At 46.8% G+C, this 22,363-nt stretch overlaps 1 protein-coding gene across 8 annotated transcripts in view; it reads left to right on the plus strand.

Annotated features, from left to right (window-relative positions):
• Positions 1 to 22,363, plus strand: part of GABPA (GA binding protein transcription factor subunit alpha) — a 284,030-nt gene that overhangs the window by 253,771 nt on the left and 7,896 nt on the right. For all 8 annotated transcript variants that reach the window (XM_085623071.1, XM_085623067.1, XM_085623072.1 and 5 more), the window contains 2 exons: positions 9,232 to 9,372; positions 21,719 to 21,911. In XM_085623071.1, coding sequence (XP_085479197.1) covers positions 9,232 to 9,372; positions 21,719 to 21,911 — 334 coding nt within the window. The remainder of the gene's footprint in view (positions 1 to 9,231; positions 9,373 to 21,718; positions 21,912 to 22,363) is intronic.

Consider the following 22,363-nt stretch of genomic DNA (forward strand, 5'->3'; position numbering starts at 1 on the left):
GCCACAGCTCAGCCAACCTTAGTGAGAATCAACAGCATACAGTTGCTAATAAAAAAGTTCAGACCTCAACACTCCCTTCCAGCGCGAGTGTTCATGCAGTTGATAGGCATGATGGCCTCCTGCATCTTCATAGTCCCGCACGCGAGACTACATATGCGCCCGCTTCAAGAGTGCTTAGCACGTCAATGGAATCAGGCTCAAGGACAGTTAAAAGACCTAGTGTTGGTGAGCGGTCGGGCATACAACTCTCTGCATTGGTGGAATCCACAAAACCTTTGCAAGGGCCGACCGTTCCAAGAGCCTGTTCCACAAATAATACTGACAGCGGACGCGTCTCTCCAGGGACGGGGAGCTCATGTACTCAATTATACAGTGCAGGGACTATGGACGACACAGCAGAAAAAGATGCACATCAACATTCTGGAACTGATGGCAATCTTCCTAGCCATGAAGGCATTCAAAGTACACTTGTGCAACAAAGTCGTGTTGATCCGGACGGACAACATGACTGCCATGTACTACATTCAGAAGCAGGGAGGAACACACTCTCCGCAGTTTTCTCATCTGGCTCAGAGCATGTGGAAGTGGGCCATTCAAAGGAACATGTTCCTCATGGCGGAACACCTCCCGGGCAAGGACAACCAGATGGCAGATCTGCTGAGCAGACACAGCCACCAAATGCACAGTGGGAGTTACATCCATCAGTACTCCAACCGTTCTTCCGAAAGTGGGGTCATCCAGAAATGAACCTATTCGCCACAAAGGAAAACGCAAAATGCCAACGCTTTGCCGCCAGGTTCCCACATCCACAGTCGCAGGGCAATGCGATATGGATGAACTGGTCAGGCAGATTTGCGTACGCTTTTCCCCCAGCGCCATTAATACCGCTAGTGGCACACAAACTGAGGCAACACTCAATGACCCTCATCCTGGTTGCTCCAACGTGGTCACGCCAACCATGGTACACCACGTTTCTAGAACTTTCCGTGGTGCCACATCAAACGCTGCGACTAACGCCCAAACTTTTAACGCAGAACCATGGCGCAATTCAGCACCCAGATCCGCAACAGCTGCACCTGGCGATCTGGCTCCTGAAGTCTTAGAGTTTGGATACTTAAACCTGCCTCCAGAATGTATGAACATCATCAAAGAGGCCAGGAGACCCACCACCAGAGCTTGCTATGCGGCGAAATGGAAAAGATTTGTCATCTACTGTCAACACAATGACATCAACCCGCTAGATGCATCTACTCAGAATATCATCTGTTACCTGCTACACTTATACCAATGCAGTCTAGCATATAGTTCCATACGCATACATCTCACCGCAATAGCAGCCTATCTTCAAAACAGGCAACACCTCTCATTATTCAGAGTGCCTGCCATCAAAGCATTCTTGGAGGGACTTAAACGAGTAATTCCTCCACGGCACCCACCGGCGCCGGTGTGGAACCTAAATGTGGTCCTCACCAGATTGATGGGTCCACCTTTTGAACCTCTACGTTCATGTGAGATTCAATTCCTCACCTGGAAAGTAGCCTTCCTGGTGGCAATCACTTCGCTGAGACGAGTTAGTGAACTCCAGGCACTAACCATTCAAGAGCCATTCATACAGGTTCATGCGAACAGAGTTGTACTACGTACCAACCCCACCTTCATGCCTAAAGTAATATCACAGTTCCACATGAATCAAACTATTGAACTGCCTGTTTTCTTTCAAACTCCAGAAACTGTCGTAGAGAGAATGCTCCATACACTAGACGTAAAGAGAGCCCTCATGTACTATATAGACAGGACCAAGGATTTTAGGAAAACAAAACAACTATTCGTTGCCTTTTCTCCACAACATAAGGGCAACGCCATTTCCAAAGCAGGGATAGCCAAATGGGATAGTTAAATGTATTCAAATTTGTTATGAAAAAGCTAAACGCACGTTAACTATTCCTCCGCGAGCCCACTCAACACGAAAGTTAGGGGCGTCCATGGCTTTCCTGGGAAACATTCCGTTAGAAGCAATATGTAGAGCAGCCACATGGTCCACTGTACATACATTTACCAAACACTACTGTGTAGATGTACACTCAAAACAGCAGGAAGCTGTAGGACAGGCTGTTCTCAAGACTCTTTTTCAGACTGCTGCAGCTGGCACGGGCAGCCGCCGCTAATCGAGGGACTGCTATATATTCTATGCACAGATATGAATTCAGCAGCCCACATGCTTCGAACCGAATATGCTACTTACCAGTATGCATCTGTTCTTGGCATGTAGGGCTGCTGACATTCATATCGCCCACCCTCCTCCCCGGCGCCTGTAGCAGCTGCAGCACTCAGAATTACTGTATAGCATGGTCATCACTTACTGTATCTACTCCATCACTGCCACAATGGCGAAAAACAATCTGAGGATGGAGAGGATGCCCATGCGCACTGTAGTCCAGGGGAGGAGCCACCTATCTCGTGATACTTCGAAGACTCTTCAGGACAACAATGTGCAATCATCCGGACCCAACACTAGGCGGCGATCTATGCACAGATATGAATGTCAGCAGCCCTACATGCCAAGAACAGATGCATACTGGTAAGTAGCATATTCGATATTTGTTTTGGCTGAGGACCAGCTGCGATGGGTAGAGTAGACAAGACACAGACTAAACTTACGTTTGATCAGAGTAAAGCTAAGGGGATGGAAAATGCCACGGAAGATGGGGCCAGCGCGCAGGAACAGGCCCAAGAAGACGCAGAAGGAGACATTCGCACTATGCTAGTAGCAATGGAAAAGGGCCTGCAGGGCAGCCTCTCTACGCAAGGGACTAAAACAGACTCCCTCTCTTACAGAATGGATAGAATGTTAGAATGCATGGACAAGCATGCAGAAAGGCTAGATATGACGGAACGCCGGATCACAGAGGTGGAAGAAGTACAGACATCAATAGACACTGATCACTAACAAATGGGGAGGGTGCTACAAGTATTACAGGACAAGACCGAGGACCTCGAAGCGAGGTCCCGCAGGAACAGCTTACGAATTACAGGCCTTCCGGAGTCAACCCAGACCGGCAACATTGAAAAATGTGTCGAAGTTGCTGGGAACACTACTTGGCAGTGAAACATTCTCTTCCATATTTGTTGTAGAGAGGGCGCACCGCTCATTGGGCCCTTGCTCTGTCCATGGTGCTCCCCCGAGGCCGATAATAGCGAAACTGATGAATTACCAAGACACGGACTCGCCGCTGAACGTAGCCAGGGAGAAACAGTTGCTGCAATACGAGGGATCCAGTATATCCTTATATCCGGACTTCACGATTCGGGTGCATGAAGCGTGCAAACAGTTTGCGCCACTGAAGGGACAACTACGGGATCCCAATTTGGACTACGCCATGCTATACCCGGCAAGACTCCGCGTCAATCGGCAGGGCCAGCCGAGAATGTTTACAGACCCAAAAACTCTACAGAAAGCCCTGAAAGAGTGGTCTAAAGAGAAGCGCTGCAGCCCGGAACGGAGTATTTTGGAGGGGGCGGCCGGGGGCCGTATGGACGATCAGGACTGATCTCTGGACTACAAGTGTTACAAATAAGAGGGTCACTTTTGGGAGAGGTCGATGGGGAAAGATATGCGTGGTTCTGGGACTGCTAGAGTAAGCTTGCTAGACTTGAGAATGTTAACTGAAGAGCAACACAGACATGGTAGTGCTATAGATACACCTGCACATAAGGGGAGGTGCGCTAGGATCCTCTTGGGGGGGAAAAGATATGGTGAAGGGGGATGCGGGGGACCTCTACAGCAGATGCTTTGCATTGGCCTGATGGCGAACTGAGAGGAACCTGGTCTGGTTCGGTGTTGTTACCCTGCTAGTCGGGCAACATCCGCCCACGAGTGTATTCCACACCCTGGGAGTTGTACTGAGGCGGGAGGGTTTTTTCTTAGTTTGCGTTTCACCTGTTTTGGGTTGTTGAGTGTACAGATGATGAAGGGGCGGAATTTCTTGCGGTGACTCATCAAGGCACAGTTGGGGGTATGCCTGGCGTGGGTGGGGGGAGGGAGGGGTTTGAGACTAATGCAGTATGGCAATTTGCTGTTGGCAGCAGTTTTATGTTTAGTGCACGCATATACTACATGTCTAAGCGGCAGGTTGAGAGTTCCCCATGACAGTCCTGAATAGGTCCAATACTATTGCAGCTAATAGCATGGTTCAAGCACTTACTTGGAATGTACGAGGCCTTAACGACCACAGGAAACTTAGAAAGGTCGTGGCCTACTTGGTGAGACACAAAATTGATGTTACACTATTACAAGAGACACATCTTTCCTTCACTAGTCCTATGCTGTGCAGTAAGGGACTGCTGGGCAACATACACGCCTCGTGTTTCACCATACATTCGCGAGGAGTGCTCACATGGGTGAATCCTAGGGCCACTCTCAAACTAGAGCCTTTAAACACGGACCAGGATGGGCTATTTGTGATCTCGAGATGTCTGGGCAAGGGAATGGAAATACTCCTAGTTAATGTCTAAGGCCTGAATTTGGACAATCCCAGCTTTTACACTGCCCTGTTGGAGAAAGTTCGGGTGTGTGGGGAGGGGGAACAGCTCTGGGGTGGTGATTTCAATTTAGTCATGAACCCGCAGAGGGATAGGTCGTGGGGGGGAGGGCAGACAGACACGCCATGGCGTCAGCACGAACCGTAGCAGATGCAATGGTACAGCTTGATTTATGTGATGTGTGGCGGCAGAGGTATCTGGAGAAGGGGGGAATATACACATTACTCAGCGCACCATGATTTGTACACCCACATAGATTATTGACTGGCAGCCAGACAGCTACAGGAGAGGGTCCGGGCCTGTGAGGTGTACCCCTGTACGTTTTCAGACTATTTCCCGATATTGCTTGTATTTGGCACCCCACAGAAAATGATTCCCCCCTTTACGTGGAGTTTCCCACCCTACTCTCTGCTAGACGCAGTTTTTAAAGAGGGAATGGCGGAAGTGATTGAAACGTTCTTTGCCACAAACGTAGGGTCGGTGGAGAGTTTCCAAGTTGTTTGGGAAACGTTCAAAGTATATATATGAGGTATTACAATGACCAAGCACTCCGGAGTGCTACGCAAAAGACTTGCGGATCTGGAGGGTACATTGGGAAACCTGGAGCAGCAACTCCTGGTCAGAACGGATGATGCTGTCACGCAGGAGTTCAAAACGCAATTAGGGGAATATCACGACGCCGTTGAAATTAAACACCTAGATAAATATGCCACGGCGCGCAGGTGCGGAGAGGGGGGGGGGAACGGCTGGGTGCAGTTTTGACCCAGCTTCTCAAAAAGAGGTGGGAGAAAACAATAGTAGCGGCGGTCAAAGCTGCGGAGGGTTACGTGCTGAAAGACGAGGCAGCCATAGCAGATAGATTCCGACAATATTACTCAGATCTTTATTCCACTCGCAGTGGTGGCACTGAGGCGGAAATATTGGACTATTTGACACATATAAAGCTCCCTTGGTTAACAAACACGCATTGCGAATTCCTTATGCACCCTTTGGAGAGAGACAAAATCATATTGGCCTTGTCGGGTATGAAATCGGGAAGCGCGCCAGTGGTAGATGGTCTGACAGTAACTTTTTACAAGGCGTTCATGGACTTTTTGATCCTGCATTTAGCTACTCTCTTTGATGATATGTGTGTAACGGGCACTATGCCACCCTCGATGAGAGAGGCGACTATAGTTATCTTGAAGCCAGGCAAGCCTCCAGATGAGTGCGCATCCTATCGTTCGCTTTCATTGCTCAATGTGGACACAAACATTTTCGCAAAAGATTTTAGCAAACAGACCCGCTGGTCCCGATATTGAAGGCGCCGGAACAGGCGGGTTTTGTTCCAAATAGAAACTTAACTTACAGTTTGAGGACTATGTTCGGTGCAATACAGCACACTAAGCCAGAGATACAGATGGTAGCTGTATTTCTCGACATGGAGAAAGCCTTCGACTCTGTTGAATGGCCCTTTCTGCGGCAGATACTAACGAGGATGGGATTGGGGGCTGTTTTTTTGCAGCTTAAAGGGGTATTATACAACGCACCCACGACTAGAATCAAACTTAGCAACCTAGTGACGGAGACTATACACATTACTAGGGGCACGCGGCAAGGCTGCCCACTGTCTCCGATATTATACGCATTAGTGGCGGAGCCCCTAGCCTGTGCACTCCAAGAATACCACAGATATAAGGGTATGCAATTTCCGAATTACGAGCTGATAGTATCCACCTACGCGGATGATACACTACTATATGTAAGAGACCCTGAGCGTCATCTCTCCTCTGTCCTGCGCAAAGTGGTATGATTATTTGGAGCAGTGTCTGGGCTCCGTGTTAATTGGCCGAAATCTATAATATTTCCCCTCACACAGGCTACAACCCCCTTCGAACCTGACTACCCGTTGCAGTGGTCAACGGAATCGATGCGATACCTAGGGATCAAGATACATACGGACTCTGAAGTAGTGTTCAGGGAATACTACGGGGTAGCAATAAGTAAGCTAGAAGACGACATGGAAGGCTGGATCCGATTGCCAATGTCCTTACTGGGCAGAGTTTCCATTATGGAAATGGTGCTACTCCCCCGCTTCTTGTTCCTTTTCACGAATATTTCCTTGGTTCTCCCTTGTTCTCTTTTTCCGGCGGCTCACATCCTTAATGATCAAGTTGTCCTGGGCCAGCAAGCAGGCGCGGGTCAGATGGGACGTACTTACTTTACCATACCATATGGGGGGGCTTGGCGCATGACTTGGAACTCTATTACAGGGCAGCACAGAGTGTGCATGCTTACAACTGGATGCATGGCACGCCGGACACTCCACACTTGCGTATAGAGAATGTTGTGGCCTCCCCTCTCTCAATGTCAGTTCTGATGTTTACGCCTGCGGATCGCAGGACCGGGATATTCGATTCCGTGAATGCTACGACACATGCTTGGCACCACCTCCTGAAGCTGCAGGCGGGTGCCATACTGTACTCCCCGCTCACACCGCTTGATTGGTGTCACTTGCTGCCCCCTTGTAGGGAAAGGGGGGTTACGTGAGCGCTTAATTCAATAGGGGTGCGGACAATCGGGAACTTGTTCGAGGGTGGCACGGCAAAGAGCTGGGAGGAGCTGGTGACCGATTATACAGTAGCAACTCCACTTACTAAATTTCAGTCACATAGAACACGGCAAGCATTGTTGCATATCCTGGGTGGTGACTTGGCGGAGCCGATGAGCTGTCCTCCTTATCCTATGTTATCAAAACAGAAACGCCAGCCCGGATAGTGTCTAAGATATACAGGCTGTCCATGGCCTACAGGGAAAACCACTACACTAAAGCTCGCCGGGCATGGCAGAGAGATCTGGGCAGGGATATAGACGATGCAATGTGGGCGTATTGCTGTGACAGCTCGAAGCAAATCTCTTTATATGGCAGGCAGAGACTGATTCACTTTAAATATTTAAATAGGGTATACTACACCCTGGATAGATTAAGTAGATACGGCATAAGGGATGGGGCGGATTGTGAATGCTGCAGCATAAAAATTGAGGATTTTCTGCACTTGGCCTGGCAATGCCTTGGAATAGCCAAGTATTGGGAGTTAGTTTTTAACGAACTGGGACAGGTGGTGGAGCTGGCCCTCTCTCCGGAGCTGGCACTGCTGGGTTACTCCAAAATGATACCAAAAGGAGCCCGTAGGCTGGTGATATAGGGCTGCTGCTAGCTAAGCGTGGGGTACCGATGTGTTGGATGCGAGGCCCGACCCCTACGATAGCACAATGGTCGAGTGACATGTTGTATTGTAGCACGCAAACAGGGAATTTTAGTAACCCCCCTTCCGCCACGTAGTAGGCCAAAGATGTTTTCGGCAATGTACAAAACCTATATAGCCAGCAAGGTCAGGAGTACTACATCTACAGGCACTGAAAACCAGGAGTCGAATGTGAACACTCATGTAGAATAGCGGCGCAGGGTTCATGTGGTTCTCACAAACTGTCAGGAGTGCTCCCTGCTGATGCAATGCAGGGTCTGGCTGTTTGGCATCTCTAAGATGTACTTACAAGGGAGTTCAGAGCCGGGAGGTTTATGATGTGGTGGTGGGGGGGTGGGGGGGGGGGGGTGCGATCTGATAACAGAATGATTCCAGATGTGACCTGCCTGTAACGTTCGGAATAGTACTGTATGCTATTTAATTGATATGTATCACAGTAATTGCCTTACCAAAGGAGTTGGTCTCATGTTTGTTCTAAACAAAAACTAATTAAAAAAAAAAAAAATTTTGATAAAGAAATTTCCTTCGTATATTGCATTTATATTTCTCTGTCTTGGATGCGGGCGGACCCTGTAGCCACCTTATCAGTTTATCTTTCTTCTGCATTGTGCATATACTGAGGAAAACTGAGATTGAGCCTACTCGGATACACCCAGCGTCTGGGAGAGGACTCTGATGATGAAGAATGCCACTAGGAACCCTAGTAGGCCACATTGCTTTAAAATAAATAAGAACACTCCTTATAAGGCTGGGTAGAGAGAAAAACAACCAGTCACTCGAGTTACTTCCCTCTTCTTTGTTTTCAGTTATACCACGTGTACACCTTTAAAAAATCATTTTTATTGAACAGTTTTCACAAGGTGGTTATGGTCCCACTGCAAGTTGGCAACATTTTCCACATGTTTTACAGAGCTTTTAAATTGGTGGCATTTCTCTAAATGCGCACTTCTCATTTTGTGACTGAAATCTCTGTAATGCTTTCCTGAATGTATCACTCTTGTATCTAAATTTAGTGCTGAATGTTTGCATGCAAACTTGGAATTTCACAGCCCGACATACTCTTGGAGTCATTGGTCTAGCTAATTTCATAGCTGATTCACAAAGTAACTCTACTATGCTTCAGCTTTTTTTTCAAAATCCTGTTCTGTTTTTTAAATTCATATAAGCGTCAAGCTTTGTCACACTACCTTTTGTTTGCTCGCATGCAATTTTTAGTTTCATAACTGAATTTGTTTACTGAGCTGATGAACTAGTAATGTGGAGATGCATTTCTAATAAATTGTAGCACACAAAATCAGAAACGGTCAACCTAGATACTCCCGTATATAAATGGTAATAGCGTTATGTGGAATATTTTCCCAAAAACGTGTTGACTTCATCTCAAAATGTATGTTGTAATGAAACTATTAAGCATTGTGCAATATCCAACATGTTTTTTTTTCTTAAGCTGTACAAATTATACCAGCATCGATGCAGACTTCTACACCAACTACAATTAAGGTCATCAACAGTACTTCAAAGACTGCTAAAGTCCAGAGAGCACCAAGAATATCCGGGGAAGACCGAAGCTCACCGGGTAACAGAACAGGTACTACAGATTTGATCCTACTGATAAACACATCCTCTCTACTTCTTCCCATGACTGATCTGCAGTAACATAGGTGCAAACAAAAGATCCATTGCTTCCTTTTACTCTGCATTAGCATACCATTACAGCCTTTACCTCAAGTGCAGCTTGAGTTTGGTAGTTAGCCACCTTATCCCCAAGTCCTTTCAGGATGTGTTTCCTTTTTCTTGCTCCCTTCTTTCTTATGGCTTGGATATTTATGGTTTGCTACCAACATGGCAACAGTAATATACAATTTATCTATTATATTGTCTTTAATAGGTAGTTTTCACAGCTTTGCATAATTTTTGGGAGGTTTGCGTTGGTGCATGTATTGTTGTTTGTACAGGTTGATTGCAGCAACGGTATTGTATTTAATATTTCAGTGTCTTGTAGAGACTTCTAACTACAGATTCTACATCTTAAAGTATTCTCCAGACATCCGGCTTAATCTGGGAAAATCTTAACCGGTACCCCTGCAAACTGGAAGGTGGTGTTATTTGGCTTTGCATTGGCGGCGTCCAGGTCAGAAGTGACGTTGCGGTGCTCACATAAGCGAAAGCCCGGCACACTAACATCAGTTTCTTTCTTAGTGGACCTGCAGTTCAGATCTTGACAGCTACCCTGGTCACTTTTTAACCACTTTTTTTTTTGTTTATGTCCAGATTTTTTGACATTTTGTCAAACTATTTTGAGCTATTTTGCCACAGTGAGTATAGGGAACATGTTCCCTCCGAAACATATGGGGCTCAAATTTTGTGGTGATTGCCACAGGCAGATGTCCATGTCGGGCCCTCACCTTGCCTTCCTCTGGTGATTTTGGTCTGACCATGACCCAAGGCCTGCGCCGAGTGCAAATTCATTCACCCAAAAGCGATCTGTAAGCAGTCGTTGAAACTCCTGGTGGTATATTCTCAGTCCCACTCCAGAGGCAAATCTCTGAGCCATTCTCCGAGCAGATCCCACTGAGGCTTGTTTTTCAGGTCCAAGACCTCTTCCTCCAAGTCCGGTAAGTCCAAAAAGCACAAGAAGTTGTTGACTTGTTATTTGGCTTCTCCCACCCGACCTCGTGCTTCGTGGCCCAGCACCCTCTCTCCACCTGTGGATATGGCGTTGGGCCTCGTTCTGTGCTACTCTGAGTTTCTTTGTGCCGGAGCCACTACTGCTCAGTTAAAGGAGTTCTGCAATGCCATGCATTCTCCCTTTGTTGAGCCTTCCGGCCCCAGGCAGCCAAGAGGTGCCCCTGCCGGATTGCTGGCGACAGGCCCTCTCCTGCTTCCACCACAGGACCCGGTGCTGACCCCGGTGCCACGCACTCTGCTACACGACAACAAGCCAGTTTTCATTCCCATCTCTGACATGGTTCCACAATGATGCCATTCGCCATTGATGCCGGCGCCGTCTAGGCTCCTTCTAGCCCTTGAATGTGCCTCTGCCACCTTTAGACACACCTCCTTCCCTTAGTGGAAAGAGGTTGGTCCTCTGGATGAGGACACCAATGACAACTGGTATGAAGAGCTTGGTGATACCATTGGTTTTGCTACGTCCCCAGACTCTTTCCCATTCATGTCTAGTGTCGGAGGAAGGAGTATCATTTGCGGTAGTGATGCACAGGGCAGCGGAGGTCCTTGACCATCACCACCCCCACTGGCTGCCTGCCGTCGAGGTCTAGGCCAACGTCTTGACGGAGGGACTGCAACCAGGAGCGAGCTTGGCTGAGGCACTCCTCCCCTACAATGAAGCCCTCACAACATGCTCCTGGAACCATAGGCAAGCCTTGATCAGGGCCTCCGAGGCACAGGATGATTGTCCTGCGACACTGACCTGCTCCAGTAGACCGTTTTCTTTTCCCAGCACCCTTCCCTGGAGAGCCTGGTTGCCCAGGCCTCCACGGCAAAGGTCTATCCCAGCGACACAGTGCGGACACCATGGACTCCCTAGCAAGAGTTGGGGCCTCCATGGTCTCACTGTGCCGCTATGTGTGTTTGCAGTCCCCTGGGTTTTTGACTTGCGTTCAGTTGTTACACATCGATATGCATTTGGACAGTTCCTGCTTTTCGCAGACGAAGCTGACACTGCACTCAAGTGGTTTCAAAAGAGACGATCACAGCCAGATCTCGCTGACTGATCTCCCCAACAGCACTTCTTTCACCTGTATCATGGATGCTGTTGGAGCGCTTTTGGGCATCCACAGTATCAAACTTCCTCTGCTACCCAGCAGGCCACCCACCTCTTTCGTGGAAGGGGTCACAGATCCTAGAAAGGCCAAGGGAGCTACACCCAGTGCACTGTTCAATTCCTCACCCCTCTGGCTGCAGCAGCCGCTAAACCTTTTTAGTCTGCCCTCCATTCCACACAAGCACCCCGCTGGCAGCAGGACCAGGCACCACCACCCCGGTGGACTAATATTCCATCCCAACAAATTAGTGTTACAAATTGTGAACAGGGGTTATGCCTTTCCTTTCCTGACAAACCCCCCATCTTTGCCACTATCCCTACATTGGTTGATGGAGGTCCACCTCTCCTTTCTTCATCAGGACGTTCAGGCACTCCTGGCCAAAGTATCACATCGAGAGGGTGTCTGCACCAGAAGTAGGACGTGGTTGCTATTACCACTACTTTCTGGTGCCCAAGGACAATAGTCCTCCGCCCTATCTTAGACCTGCATACTCTCAATTACTCCCTGAAGAAAGAGAAGTTCAAAATGCTCAGTTTCTGGAGACTGGATGGTAGAATCTGACCTGAAGGACAGGGATTACCTGTGATTCACGGTGGACCACAAACATTTCCAGTGTGCTGTGCTCCCCTCAGGCATTCATGAAAGTGGTGGCCTTGGTTGCAGAGTATCTGTGGAGATCAGGGGTTCCAGTCTTCCCCCTACCTCGGCGACTGACTGCTGAAGGAGGGCTAGTCACAGACAGTCGTCACCCACCTCCAGACTACGGTAAACCGGCCATTTCAGACACTTCCTTTCCACGTAGCCATTTTGGACACAGTGCAGTTACGCGCCAACCTTCCAGAGTGACGAGTCCAGGATATTCAGGCTATGTTTCTGATGATTCAGCTTCTATCCTGGATTTCAGTGAGACGGAATCTAAGGTTGCTGGGTCTCATGGACTCCTGCAATCTGCTGTTAAAGCATGCTCAATGACACATGCCATCAGTGGGCACAGCGTCAGGGTTATGTCTCCAACCTGGTCCAGATATCGAAGGAGCAAAATATCTGCAGTGGAGGCTGACCAACTGCGAGAGGGCCAGTGGCATACCTCTCCCTCAGTCTCTCTTCCACACTCCAAACTTAGTGGTTACAGATGCATAACTCATGGGATGAGGCAGCTATCTGGGTGTGGTGGCGATCAGAGGACATCCCGGCTTCATATCAGTTTTCTGGAGCTGAGAGAGATTAGCTTGGCACTAGAAGCCTTCCTCCCATCCCTGAAGAGTAGGCTGGTTCACCGCCATGTTGTACTGCAATGGGGCAGGGAGTGGTTGTGGACTCTGTGCCAGGAGTTTCCGAGACTGTGGGTTTGGGTGGAACGCAAGTTCATTTTTCTGATGGTGCAGCATCTGGTGGGATCTTTGAACGCCAAGGTGGATGAGCTCAGCTGTCGATGCATTGCGGATAGTGGATTGCAGTTACACTGGAAGGTGGTGCAAGGACTCTTCCGAAAATGGGGAGTACCCTAGCTTGAGCTCTTAGACACTGCCAAGAACACAAAATGTCAGCGCTTCTAAGTGTTGAGTTTCCAAAGCACCTCTCGTTTAGAGACACCTTCCGCCTCGAATGGGCCTCAGGACTCCTGAACACATTACCGCCGATACCACTATTGCATCAAGTTCTTAAGAAAATCAGGAATGACGGGGCGCAGGTCATTTTTGTGACTCGAGATTGGCCATGGAGTGTGTGTTGTCCCTACCGCCTGAGCATTTGCCGTCCGATCAGTCTGCCTCTCCGGGAGGATCTTCTGTTGCAACCTCAGGGCCGGGTCTTGCACCCAAATTTCACGCTCGAAGCTCATGTCTGGAGATTGAGCAGCGAGAATTAAGAGCATTCAATCACCCTCCTGAAATCTGTGATGTCAACTTGGCAGCCAGGTGTTTCTCCACCAATACGGTATATGCCTGCCATTGGGATACGTTTGTGGCTTGGGGCTTCTTGGCTCGGGTAGATCCCGTACCAGCTTTATTATCAGACATTCTATTTGTTCTTTTGGCCATATTCACAATCATGCGGCTGCTGGATCAACCCATCATGTTTGGCACAGGTTGTGATGAGCTTTTTAAAAGGGTTGCAAAGTTTGTTTCCCCCCACTCCATTTGTGATGCCCCAATGGTAACTGCATTTGGTTCTGACATTTTTGATATGTGCACCATTCGAGCTTTTGCATTAGGTTGTTGACTCTGAAAACGGTCTTTCCTGTGGCCATTACATCGACTAGTAGGGTAAGCAAGCTTTAAGCTCTGTCCTCCAACACTCCATACACCAGCTTCTACCCACACAGACTGGTCCATCTGACAAGTTCCTCTTTTCTGTGAAAGGTAGCCACATTTTTTCATATAGGCCCGAACATGATGCTTCCTACATACCTTGCCCCACCTCATCCTTCTAAGAAGGAGATGGACCCAAAAAGAGCCCTCTCTTTATATCGATTGCGCCAAAGATCACCAGCTGGATGATCAACTCTTGATTGGGTTCATCGGGCAAAAGACAAGGCGTTGTAGAAACAGACCATCACTCGATGGATTGTGCTCTACATTAAAATCAGCTACAGACTAGCTAAGAAACAGTCCTGTTCCACCAGGGCCCAGGCCGCCACTACTGTGTTAGCATGAGTGATGCCAGTCCTAGACATCTGCCAAGCTTCTACGTGAGTGTCACTACACACGTTCATAAAACATTACTACTTGGAAAGTCCGGCCCGTCCGGATGGGCACTTTGCCCGTTTGGGCACTTTGCCCGTTTGGTTCTCCAGGTCTTACTGGTTTGAGGCTGTCTGCAGACCCACTTCGAGGGAGGTATTGCTTGGTTATCTATTCTAAGATGAGGAATCTTCAGTTAGAAGTCTCTAACGGAAGAAAAAGTTACTTATCTTCGACTCTAACTGCAGATTCCACCTAGACTCACCCAACTTCCCTGTTCCGCCATATGAGCTCTTCATCCTGAAGCCTTTAGATTCTGCACACAAGTCACACATTAGCCACTCAAAGCTCCGCGTTGTGACGAGGAAAATAACTGATGTCTGCACGCCAGGGTGGCACTTATGTGAGCACTTCAACGTCACTTCCGAACCGGACCATGCTGACACAGAGCCACCTCCTGCTGCACAGAAGTACTGCTAAAGATTTCCAGATCCAGTCTGATGCCCATGAAATATTCTAATGCGAGTAATATACCGTTGGATAGTCTACCAGAACAAGCATTACTGAAGGTAAGTAGTTTGTTCTTGTATAACAAATAGTTATACTCCCTAGTTCACTGATACCTATGATTACTTAATGATAATTTCTATGTGCTGGCTCCCCAAAAAAGCTTATGAATGCTCCGGTGTATGTCATTTGAGAGGTCATCAGTGATGTAATTTGAGATGAGTGACGCACTATGTAAGGTCATAAGCAGCACATGCGTTCAAGTTATAGTTAGCTCTGTAAAGTGCAAGTGGTGAATATCCGTTCTAGTTTGTTTGTAAATGTTCTAGCTTTTGTGGTATTTCAAAATCTAACTATAATGTCACTTTGTTCTTTGTTTTTTTTCTGGTTTTTTTTTTCTGGGTGTTTCTGATGTTGTTCACCCAACTCCCTCGCTGACCATGTGGCCATGCAAAGTGGAGGATTGAAAGCAGGACCTGGGCAGCTGGTGGTTGCCAGAAGGACCTTTCCTACTCGGTACAGAAAGAGCCGCAGTCAGCAAGTCCTATTTGTACAAATTTCAGTACAGCAGAGAGCCTGTCCAGTTCAGAGTGGTAATCCCTAGGGTAGGAAAGAAGTTCAAGTCCCCTTGCCTCCGGAGTGACACTATGATCTTTAAGGGATAGGTCCTGCAAATGTTCCTGCCCCTGCTGGCCACTGGCGATGCCCCTCCTTCAGAAAAAAAGAGAGGAAAAAATAGCTGCAGCGGGCTAGATGGTGGCGGTGGGAGTAGCTGCCAATTGGAGGTTAGCCAATTTGTTCGCTTTCCTATCCAGATATGACAGTGCACAGTGAAAAGAGATATACAGAACTCCTTAAACACCTGCCGTAACAGGTCCATAAGAGAGGGTAAAGGAGCTGGGATCAGAGGGCAAAATCATCTCCATTGCCAACATCTTTTGCACATTGGATTCCTAAGACACAGGCTTCAGGGGCATTACCACGAGTGTCATCCTTAGATTCCACACCTGACTGTATGTCTGGGTTCAAACCTGAAGTGAAGCAGCATCTCCTTAACCTCCCATTGGAGGGAGAGCACCTTTATGGGCCACAGGTTGATGAGGTGCTCAAAGATACGAAATAATCAAACCCATGGGGTCTCTCCAGGCTACAAAATACAGGGGCTCCTTTCGGAAGAAACAACCCAGAGGAGGAGTGAAGACCACCTCGCCTGAGAAGCCTCAATCATACAAGAGGTAGCAGCAGACTTACCATCACCAAGCTAGTAGGGGAGTGCAGTGGGGGCTTTTACAGAGGGAACAATAAGGGGACGGGCAAAGACTGCTGCAGCAAGGGAGCTACCGCCATCAAGCAGTGATGTGCCTTGCCTCTCCAAATCATACATCACCTTTTGGCAGGAGAGTAAGCAGTTTTCCCCTTTGCTGGGAGGAGATTACATCAGACGAAATGGTACTAGCCATCATACATCACAGCTGCTGCCTACTGTGGTCACGCAAACTTAGCAGCATGCACTTATCCCTCCTCCACAGAGTGGTGCATACCATTCTTCAAAAGGGTGCTATAGAAGTGGTGCTCCCAAAACATCAAGGGAACGGGTATACTCGTCGTACTTCCTCATTCCCAAGCAGAGTAACTCCCCCAGGCCCATCCTCAATATCATGCTCCTCAACCGCTACATCTTATCAGAACATTTCCAGACGACAACACTATAAGAGGTCATCCCCCTTCATGAGAAAGGGAATTTCATAATGGTACTCAATCTCACACAACAATCCACCCAGCCCACCAGAAGTACTTTCACTTTGTGGTAATTGGGCAACACTACCAGCTCAGGGTACTTCACTTCGCTTTGGGGTCACCAAGGGCCCAAGGTTTACACAAAGTGTCTGACTGTAGTGGCAGTACATTTGCACAGGAAAGGCAGACCTCTACAATTGGCTGATCAAGAGCAGTAGACCGCAGTGTCTCGCATAGACTCAAGTGGTGGTGTCATTGCTTCGTGACTTGGACTTCCCTATAAATGCCACAAAGTCACATATGCAAGCTCTTTAAATACAGCCTTTGGTAGGCTCAACTCCAAATACGGTCACTGGCAAAGTGCATCCCCAAGGAGCAAAGGGGCTTAGCTTTCCATCTACTGCTCCTTGTTCTTGTTTCTCAGCCCAGTCATGAACTCTGAGTTCGCAGTCATGTAGCTTTTAGAAGTTATGGCATCCTGCATTGCAGTAGTTCCCTAGCAAGGTTGCACATGTGCCCCCTGCAACAGTGTCTAGCCACAGGGTCACAAGTGAAAGGTCAATTGGGAGATATAGTATTTGTTCAGGCCAGAGCACATATCTCTCTGCAATGGTGGTCGCTTGCCAACTTGTTGCAAGGCAGGCCTTTCGCAGACCTGGTCCTGCACGTGGCCAGTACCACAGACTTCTCTTTTACAGGCTAGGGGCCGCATCTCGGCCAGTACAGTGGCAATATAAGTACCAGGATCTCCACATCATTTACTTGGTACTGCTGCCTATTCAGCTAGTTCTCAAACCCTTTCTGCATTTTATTTGTGGGAAGGTAGTCCTAACCAGGGCGGATAAAATGGCAGCCATGAATTACATTGAAAAACAGGCCAGCACAAACACTCCTTACCTCTCTCACCTTGAGCAGAGGTTCTGGCACTAAACACTCCATTACAACATTCTCTTCATGACTAGGAATCTCCCAGGGGTGGACAGGGACTTGCAGACCTTCTCAGCAGGATGCATCAAAATGTCTGAGTGGATCTCCACTCCATGGGTCCTTCAATATATAATTCCAGCATTGGGCCACTCTGCAGACAGAACTGTTCATCACCGCAGAAAACACAAAATACCTGAGCTTCGATGCTGAATATCCGCACTGTCCATGAGTAATACACTATGGATGAACTGGGCCACCTCTTTCACTGCTTCCCTTTGTGGTGAGGAAGCCAAAGCAAATTTCCATAACACTCATCCTGGTGGCATCAACCTGGGCCAGGCAGACTTTGCTTTTCACTTTTCTGGAGGTTTTTGTCAGACCTAACGAGGCTTTCTCTCAGGCCAGATGTCAATCAGAGGAGTGCCGGACTGGCTGTATCAGGCACCGGGAGTTTTCCCGGTGGGTTGGAAGGGTGGGGCCCAGTTTTGGATCTGTGGGGCCAGTTTTGGACCCATGGGGGATGGTTTTTGCTGCTATCTCGCCCCCCTGTAACAAAATGGGGAGTCGGTGAAGCAGATTGCATGGGCTGGTTGCTGTTGGCAGTCCGGCTATGACTCGGAGACAATGTTCGACTAGGCATCTGGATCCTGGTCGGCTCAGTCTTGCAATTTGGTTTCTGAGGTCCTAGTGTTCTGGTATCTCTGCCTTCTGCAAGAGCGTACGTCTATCTAGAAGGAGACCCAACAGCTTACAACATGGGCCTGTTATGCAGAACAGTGAAAAGGTTTGTACATGACTGCATTACCAACATATTGGATGCTTTAAAGCCCACCACACAGAAGATTACTGCCTATATTTTGCACCAAGAAAGGCGGGGCTTGCCTACAGTTCTATTTGCCTCCATTTCACAGCATTTGTGGCCTACAGGCAGAATAGATAACACATGTCTTTGTTGAAGATACCAGTGACCAAGGCCTTTATGGTGGGACTTAAAATGGGTTATAACCCAAAGAGCACCCCCCACTCTTGTGTGGAACCTCAAAATAGTCCTCACCAGATTCATTGGTCCCACCATTTCAAACTTTGCCTTGAGGCCCACAGCAATTCCTCTCCTGGAAGGTAGCACTCCTTGTATCTATTACCTCACATAGGCGTATCGGAAAGCTTCAAGTGCTTACAATACAGGAACCTTTTGTCTAGGTCCACAAGGATAGGGTCATTTTAAGAACTAACCGGAAGTTCTTTTCTAAGGTAGTGGTATTCTTCCATCTTAACCAAGCCATGGAGATACCCTTCTTCCTGCAGCTAAATTCCTTTGCTGAAGGAGCACTGCACACATTGGATGTTGAGAGGTTCCTCATGCACTACATCGATATGACCAATTCATTCCGCAAATCAAATCAGATATTTGTTTCCTTTGCCAAACATATTAAAATCAGCCTATCTCCAAGGCTGCCATAGTCCGGTAGATTGTCAAATGCATTCAGAGTTTGTCTCTTAATGCAAAAAGGGTCCTGCACACCCTTCCTAGGGCACACCTCACTTACTAGAAGGGAGGATACTATTGCCTTCCTATGTAACATTCCATTAGCCGAGTATAGGTAAGGCAATCGCCTGGTCGAACCCACACACTTTTACTAAACATTGAGTATACATCTAAGCCCGTCAGGGTGCAGTTGGGCAAGTTGTGTTAACTACATTATTCCAGACAACTGCGTCATCCATACACTAGCCACCACTCCTTGGAGTGTATGGTTATACAGTCTGTGTTAAGCAACTGTATCTACAGCCACACAAACTACAAACAAAAAATGCTGCTTACCCTGAAAGCATCTATTGATAGCAGCATATATTGTTCTGGATTCATATGTGCCCACCACCCTCACTGGATGTGTGGGCCGTTCGCAGATCATCTCACACTTATTAATTTTAGTGTGCATTGCCCTTTCACACCATACCTTTCATTCACACTCCATACATCCTCTCACCTGCTGTACAAAAAACAATCTAACATGGAGTCAGTGCTCATGTACATTGTACACCAAGAGGAGTCACAGCACATTCCCATGACTTGAGAAACCTCTTTGAAGAAAAGCAAGTTGCAAACATATGCACTCAATAATAGTTGGCAGGAGTATGCTAAGCATATGAATCTACAACACTATAAACAGATGCTTACACACACATAGAAGCCTAGAACCTTCTCACATGAGATAATAAGCTGGGGTAGGGAAGCCAATCAAAGCGCATCAAGGAGGGGCTATCTTAAAACACTGCAGTGCACAGCCCAGGAAAAAGGTTGACCGGAAATCCCCTTATTCTAACTACATTGGCGATCTTGTAGAATTTAAAGACCTAGTTCATCTAAGAACATACTGTAGCAGCAGAAATGTACCATGTAAGATGGCACAATCGTTAACAGTTACTCAAGAAATCAATTTGAACTATAAAGCTATACATAGAAAATTGGGTTCAGCAGAAAATGGAAACATTGGCCATTCTCACCTCATTGGTTTCCATATTACCTGTTTGTGACACTAGCTGATTTATTACAGATGTTTGTGCACCAATACTATATATATGCAGCTTGCTCCTATGCCTGCCGGTTTGCTCATACTCACTTAACTGTTTTTTGTATCAAGTAGTGTGGATCAGAACTAGTTCCTGTCACTCACTGGTTTCATAGGAAGGTCTTTTTCCAGCTAACAGGGGTTTGTTTGCCTCTTGCTGCTCCTTCCTTCAGTTTCATTATTTATATTTATTTATTTTAATTCTTGCTATATTGTGTCTTGGTCTCATGGTGACTGTGTACTCAACAACATATTACAGTGATTGCAAAAATGCTACGTTCTAAACAGGATTCATTTTCGGTGTGCAAAAGTATAGGTATGAGAGGCATTCAGCAGAAACTTCTAGGTAGTTTGGTTTAGATAATGGATGCAGTTAATTTAGGATATTTAAAAGCCTAATTAAGCATTCTTCTTAAGAGCGCTGCTTGACATTGATTGCCAGATGTGTACCAGAGGACATTCAGTATCTTTGGAGTGGAAGGGGGTTCTAAATCTGCTAGTGTCCAGCTTGAGGAGTGCTTCTCATCTCTGGATTTTGTTTGTCAAAAAAGTAGTTTTTGAGATAGGTATGCAAGTTTGTTCAGGCGAATTAGATTGCAGGTAATTGATGCATTCTTACATATTGTATATCTTTCCAGGCGAGCCCGGCCTAGTAAAGCAAGGATTAGGTTGATGCACTGAATGTGTGAGACCATGTTTGCTGCCGGGTGGAGTACTGCTTCCGAGCAGAGGAATGACTTTTGAGCAGGCAACTCAGAGCGTTACCATAGTCAATACATGAGATGTCTAGAACCTGGACAGCGAAATTCAAATCTTATTTTGGAAGAACAAGATTGAGATGGTGGAAAGGCTTCTGCTAGAATCTGGATTTTTTGGTCTTCCCTTTGTGGTGAAGTTCAAGGTGAAATAGGGCAGGTGGGTTCAACTTTAGTTTTTCATATTTTACATCCTATAAATAATCCCATCAAATATATGAACAGCTATACAATATCTTTGAAAATGAGCCTTATGTTTATTAAACTATCCAAGAGTTCAGTATATGCATTTTTTCTGCAAATGCTGCCCCTGCCCTCTCCGAATCAATTTGTTGAATGTTTCTTTCGAGAAAATTCTTTTTTTTTGTGCAGAGTACTGTTATTTTCTTGACCTTAAACTGTAGGTAATGTGGTGGGCTCTTTGAGTCTCGTGTTTGATTTGTTCGGTAAACCTCTATATAGTCACTCCCTCCCAATTCCATTTACTTTACTCACACCAGGCAGTGCATTTCTGCAAAACAGTGATAAATATTCTGAATCTTACAGATAATAGTTATACAAGAAGTGAAGCAAAAGTGTGCTTCTGCAAGCACCCAAACCAGGTCCCTCTGCAGCAATAAGACATTATCTTTTGTCTCCAAGTATGGTGGCACAGAGCTGCTGAAGAAATGTGGCACCTCAAAGTACAGTTAGAAGTTTAGGGGAAAATCATTGTTCTTCGTTTTAACCATAAAAGCACAATTTCCCTTCAGATTGCGTTTTTAACCAGTGGAAATATAAAATCCGAAAGACTAAAATATTTCATTGGTATGAAAAAATAATTCCTTTATTGAAAACTTTTAGTAAGTAGTATAATGTAGAGCTGCTATCTAAAGTCTCCCAAATTGGAAAGTTGGTATGGCAGGTAAGGAACTGTTTGAGGGAAATAAAGCTGAATATGTTTTTTATAACCATTCTCATTTTCATTAACAGGAAATAATGGTCAGATACAGCTATGGCAGTTCCTGCTTGAGCTTCTCACGGATAAGGATGCACGGGATTGCATTTCTTGGGTTGGAGATGAGGGGGAATTCAAGCTAAATCAACCGGAACTTGTTGCACAGAAATGGGGAGCGCGGAAAAACAAACCAACAATGAATTATGAAAAACTTAGTCGTGCTTTACGGTGAGCAGTATAAATGTTGATATTTTTTCTGCTTATGTTGGAGAATTGTATGCGAAAGTTGTAGTCGTAGCATGTGTTGGCTGCAGATACACATGTTATGCATACTCCTGCCATTTAGAGTTGGGCCCGGACTCTGCAAATAGTGTTTCCTCAAGAAGGTTTTATGATCGGTGTCATACGTCATCAGTCTTCCCCCTCGAGGTATTGCTCATGTTCAACGGTTTCTTCGTTAGAAAGTTTTTTTCTGCCATTGTGTTCAGATGGCATCTCCAACTGCTCCAGGTTCAACTATACCTGGGAGCGATACTCTATTCAGTCTGTGGGACAGGTTACCCCAATGCACAAAGAGTTCTTGATCTCCAGAACAAACTGGATCTTTTTCAGCCACATTGTCACCTACCAGTCAAAAGAGTGATGTGTCTTCTAGGGCTGATGGCATCCTGCATAGTGTA

The sequence above is a fragment of the Triturus cristatus genome, chromosome 8, assembly GCF_964204655.1.
Source record: "Triturus cristatus chromosome 8, aTriCri1.1, whole genome shotgun sequence".
NCBI lineage: Eukaryota > Metazoa > Chordata > Amphibia > Caudata > Salamandridae > Triturus > Triturus cristatus.